General features: G+C 36.5%; 1 protein-coding gene across 1 annotated transcript in view; it reads left to right on the plus strand.

Moving 5' to 3' along the window:
• pign (phosphatidylinositol glycan anchor biosynthesis, class N) overlaps positions 1-6,285 on the plus strand; it is a 201,491-nt gene that overhangs the window by 149,549 nt on the left and 45,657 nt on the right. The window contains exon 23 of the mRNA XM_051928776.1: positions 244-330. Coding sequence (XP_051784736.1) covers positions 244-330 — 87 coding nt within the window. The remainder of the gene's footprint in view (positions 1-243; positions 331-6,285) is intronic.

A 6,285-nucleotide genomic window follows, 5' to 3' on the forward strand; every position in this document is an offset into this window, starting at 1 on the left:
GGGATAGATTCCGACATATGGCAATGCCGTTGTGAAAAGTACATGTTGAAATTCAACAGATGCTGAGTAATGCATCTTATAATTCAACTAAGGCCCTCTTTTCCATTATTTTTTATTGAGAAAATAATAGTGTGATTTTTTTTTTTAATAAACACTAAATAAATTACGCACTGTTGTCCAGATTATTTAAAATGTGTTTTTAATATCTGCCCCATGACATAAAATTTTACTTGTCTTTTGCAGATTTTTAGCATAGACTTTTCTAAGAATACTGACTATGTAAACTTAAGGCCACTCCAACCAGATGACATCAGGCGATCATACTTTTTTGTATCCTTTGTAAGTGCTTTAACAGTTAAAGATGCTTTAACAAAGGGTGGCCACTAGGTGACAGTAGTTCTTCAGAGCGTCTTTGTTTCCTTTTTTTATAAATGGTCATTGTACTGTCAGAAGAGAAATTTTTTTAAGTGTTTCTTTTACAAAGAAAAGAAAATATAAATTAACTTTCAAAACTGCAGAAAGTTGGAATCAATTTGCAAATATAGATTAAGAGGCATAATTCATAAACAAGAACTGCTGTATTAATGAAAATATCTTAACATCATATTGTTAAGATAGCTTATGTTTTTTGATTAGAAAAACAGACCATTCAGGAAATGCAGCTCATAATTGTAGTTCTTTGAATTAGGGCTGCAATAACTAATCATCATAATCAGTAATAATCAAATATTAAAAGCGTTGGCAATGAATCACTTTCCTTGATTAGCTTTTTACATTATTAGGCTGTGTACATTGTGGTACACAATTGCATCACTGCTTCATTCAGTTTTGAACACAGTTGAAAAATAGCAAATGACAAACAAGTTACAGAGAAGATGGTGAAACCAAAGACTTCCAGAGTTTGTTATTTGAGCATTATATGATACAGATATATTAACTGAATGTTTGCTAGTCATAATGACATGACTTTGGTTTGAATTCAGAAATAATCTGAGTCACACTAACAGCAACAGAGTTTAATGCTGGGCTACTAAAAAAATGTGTCATTTAGGAGTACACGATATGTATTGTCTATAACAGTGTCTTAATTATCGTTTTTAATGATGTGCAAGCTGAAATTATCGAGAGTGTACCTCACTTTTCAAAAAACAAAAACATGCCTTGAGAAGTCCACACATTCACTGTCTCATGTAACCTAACAGGATAGACCATTGGGCGTGTATAAAACGAGTGCATTGGTGTGCTTCGTCAGCACATAGCTGCCAACAAATGAGTGACCAAAGAGAACCAAGGGATAAAACAACCTCATAATCTATGTTTTTAGATTTAATTGCAAGAAGTAGATCATCATCATTCGAATGGTGGTGATTTGGCTTTGAAAGGACTGATGCTGCTCAAAAGACAATAACTATATTGGAAATCGGTTGCCATTAAAGAGAGCTCAACGACTAACTTGTTTCACCATCTGTGAACTAACCACCACACAGAATATGAAAAGATTCATGAGTTAGCTGTCCATGACAGGTCTAAATCACCAAAGGTACAAGCACAAAAACACACTCAGCAAACTTAGGCGGAATCATTCTTCAAAAAAGCGGCATACGACCAAAAAAGCAACAGATGGCATGTCATGGCATGGCTGTGTGAAGACCACATGTTTTGCATGACAACATACAGCGGGCTAATGTTGTCAATGGACTACAACTTAACAACTGGAAGAGGCTTCCTTGTTTTGGACATAGGCTTCATATTGCCATTGATGAGTAATTTGGGATCCTGTATGCAAACCAATTTCAGTGAAATTGATCTAGTGTGGATCCCCATAGGTGTTAGGCAAAAAAAAAAAAAAATCAGTTTGAAGAAATTATTAATCTGTTCAAACAAATTACATTGTTAGATTGAACGGGTTATTCTTATTTCCATAAGAAGCATATTTTATTTCACAAGCCATTTTATAATACCATATCTATACCCTATACTAATTAATAAAAGGCAAAGCCCTCACTGACTCACTGACTGACTGACTGACTCACTCATCACTAATTCTCCAACTTCCCGTGTAGGTAGAAGGCTGAAATTTGGCAGGCTCATTCCTTACAGCTTACTTACAAAAGTTAGGCAGGTTTCATTTCGAAATTCTACGCATAATGGTCATAACTGGAACCTGTTTTTTGTCCATATACTCTAATGGAGGAGGCGGAGTCACGCATCACGTATTACGCCTCCTACATAATCACGTGAAGTGAAAACAAGGAAGAGATTTACAGCACGAGTCAAACGTGGGAACGAAGGTAAATGACGTTAATTGTTGAGTGTCTTTTAATACTGTGTAATTGTTGAGTGTCTTTTAATACTTTGTAAGCATACATATTAACAGATGTGCAATTAAACGTGTACATTTACGGGGTGATTTCTCAGGATTAAAGCTCGAAGTGATCACTCGAGTGAAGGCAGCTTCACAAAAAAACAGATCCTTAACAAACTGTTATTGGTATATTTTCCCTCAATTTTAAAAGGTTTTCTTTTCTTCTTAACACTAGAATTACCAGAGCCTACGAAAAAACTCGTATATCCGGCCCACCTTAAATCGCTTCTTAAATCCGTTCACACCTCTCCGCCAGCATCCTTTGTCCTCTAAATGTGCTGATAAAAGACAAGCTGCCAGCAGCCGGCTATTCCATCCCCCCACCGACTTAGAACGTGAGTGAAGTTTTCCCAGCTCACGACTTGATTGATTATGTGGGAGTGAAGTGGAGTTTTACAGTGGAAATAAGAGATCATTATTCTAAAGTAATCTGTGTAAACACATTGTTAAAACAGAAACTTTTTCATATTTTAGTAATAAATGTTACAAAATGTAGTAGGCATAAACTATAGAATATATAAAGCCCGAGTTCCAAAGATCAAATAAACACTTTCACAAAAGCTTCAAGAATGATTCAACAGCTTCTGTGGCGTGGCGCGCTAAGATTTGCCTCTTAGCGCAGAGCAGCTTTTCCTTGCCTCACAGACCTGAGTTCGATTCCCCGCTGGGGATGAAGTGTTGCTTTTTTTTTTTCTTTTCTTTTAAACCTCAAACGGACATAAAATTTATACATTGGTATGCACTGTCAGTTACTGAGATCGTTATATTTTCATGTGGGATGCTCCTTTTCAAATATTTTTTTAACAATTGAGACTGCAATTAACAGGAACAACTGTCCTTATAACTTATTTTTAAGATCCATAACACACAGACAGACAGAGCACTGCGTAATAGAGAGACAGACAGGCAGAGAAGTCACTAGATATATAAATAAACAGGGAAGCCATGTGTACTGAAAGAAAAAAAGAACAACATGTGTGTTGTCCCTGCTGCACTGAATAAGCGCAGGCGCTCTAACATCACCCCTCCCCCCCATCTGACTCTCTCTCTCTTATTCAATGCAGCAGGGACAACGCACATGTTGTTCTTTTTTTTCTTTCAGTACACGTGGCTTCCCTGTTTATTTATGTATCTAGTGACTTCTCTGCCTGTCTGTCTCTCTATTACGCAGTGCTCTGTCTGTCTGTGTGTTATGGATCTTAAAAATAAGTTGTAAGGACAGTTGTTCCTGTTAATTGCAGTCTCAATTGTTAAAAAAATATTTGAAAAGGAGCATCCCACATGAAAATATAACGATCTCAGTAACTGACAGTGCATACCAATGTATAAATTTTATGTCCGTTTGAGGTTTAAAAGAAAAGAAAAAAAAAAAAGCAACACTTCATCCCCAGCGGGGAATCGAACTCAGGTCTGTGAGGCAAGGAAAAGCTGCTCTGCGCTAAGAGGCAAATCTTAGCGCGCTACGCCACAGAAGCTCTTGAATCATTCTTGAAGCTTTTGTGAAAGTGTTTATTTGATCTTTGGAACTCGGGCTTTATATATTCTATAGTTTATGCCTACTACATTTTGTAACATTTATTACTAAAATATGAAAAAGTTTCTGTTTTAACAATGTGTTTACACAGATTACTTTAGGATAATGATCTCTTATTTCCACTGTAAAACTCCACTTCAGTCCCACATAATCAATCAAGGCGTGAGCTGGGAAAACTTTGCTCACGTTCTAAGTCGGTGGGGGGATGGAATAGCCGGCTGCTGGCAGCTTGTCTTTTATCAGCACATTTAGAGGACAAAGGATGCTGGCGGAGAGGTGTGAACGGATTTAAGAAGCGATTTAAGGTGGGCCGGATATACGAGTTTTTTCGTAGGCTCTGGTAATTCTAGTGTTAATAAAAATTTAAAAGCAGAACTTCGCCGGTGCGAACCGCGGGGATTTGAGCGACTGATGCATACAGACATATTCATGAGTGCAGGTACTTCGGAAAGAAAGCACCCTGTAAACCTAAAGTTTAAATTAAGTTCATAGACCTACAAAAGGTTGCCATTGACTTCAGGCAAGATTGCTTTTCTCCTGTACAACTATACGTTGCATTCTCAAGAGTGTGCTTGCACGGCTTGGTCATATTACAACCGGAGTGCTGAACTGACAACGTGATATACAAACAGAACAATCGTAAAAACAGGATTAAATAAAAAGGCTGCTTCCGTTGGCAAAGCAACGAAAAAGGAAGACCTTATATGACGTTCGTTTATAAAACAGCAGAGAGGCTGTGTGAAGTCAGCTTCACAAAAAAACAGATCCTTAACAAATTTTTATTGGTATATTTTCACTCAATTTAAAAAGGTTTTCTACTTAATAAAAATTTAAAAGCAGTACTTCTCCGCTGCAAAGCACGGGGATGTATATATATAGATAGATAGATAGATAGATAGATAGATAGATAGATAGATAGATAGATAGATAGATAGATAGATAGATAGATAGATAGATAGATAGATAGATAGATAGATAGATAGATAGATAGATAGATAGATAGATAGATAGAGATATATATGTATATATATATATATATATATATATATATAAATAGATATATATATATATATATATAGATATATATAGATATATATATATAGATAGATAGTTAGATATATAGATATATATATATATATATATATATATATAATATAGATAGATAGATATTCACGGCATTCGTAGTCTGTGTCACAATCTGATTGTATGGGTGGTTACCTACCAGGTAACGCTTGTGGTTGGCCAGCAATCTGCTAACATCCGCCACGGTGCCCTCATATATATATAGATAGATAGATAGAGATATATATATATAGATAGATAGATAGATAGATAGATAGATAGATAGATAGATAGATAGATAGATAGATAGATAGATAGATAGATATATGTGTATGTATGTAGATATGTATATATGTGTATATATATGTAGATATGTAAATATGTATATATATGTGTCTGTATGTGTATATATATACTGTATGTATATATATATATATATGTGTGTGTGTGTGTATGTATGTATGTGTGTATATGTATGTGTATATATATGTTGATATATGTATATATATGTATATATGTGGATGTGTATATGTATACAGTAATCCCTCCTCCATCGCGGGGGTTGCGTTCCAGAGCCACCCGCGAAATAAGAAAATCCGCGAAGGTAGAAACCATATGTTTATATGGTTACTGTATTTTTATATTGTCATGCTTGGGTCACAGATTTGCGCAGAAACACAGGTGGTTGTACAGAGACAGGAACGTTATTCAAACACTGCAAACAAACATTTGTCTCTTTTTCAAAAGTTTAAACTGTGCTCCATGACAAGACAGAGATGACAGTTCCGTCTCACAATTAAAAGAATGCAAACATATCTTCCTCTTCAAAGGAGTGCGCATCAGGAGCAGACAATGTCAGAGAGATAGAGAAAAGCAAACAAATCAATAGGGCTGTTTGGCTTTTAAGTATGCAAAGCACCGTGGCACAAAGCTGTTGGAGGCGGCAGCTCACACCCCCTCCGTCAGGAGCAGAGAGAGAGAGAGAGAGAGACAGAGTTTGTTTTTCAATCAAAAATCAATACGTGCCCTTCGAGCTTTTAAGTATGCGAAGCACCGTGCAGCATGTCGATTCAGGAAGCAGCTGCACAGAAGGTAGCAACGTGAAGATAATCTTTCAGCATTTTTAGACGAGCGTCCGTATCGTCTAGGTGTGCGAACAGCCCCCCTGCTCAATCCCCCTACGTCAGGATCAGAGGAAGTCAGCGCGAGGGAGAGAGAAAAGTAAGTTGGGTAGCTTCTCAGCCATCTGCCAATAGCGTCCCTTGTATGAAATCAACTGGGCAAACCAACTGAGGAAGCATGTACCAGAAATTAAAAGACCCAT

Source organism: Erpetoichthys calabaricus, chromosome 6 (assembly GCF_900747795.2).
Source record: "Erpetoichthys calabaricus chromosome 6, fErpCal1.3, whole genome shotgun sequence".
Classification (NCBI taxonomy): domain Eukaryota; kingdom Metazoa; phylum Chordata; class Cladistia; order Polypteriformes; family Polypteridae; genus Erpetoichthys; species Erpetoichthys calabaricus.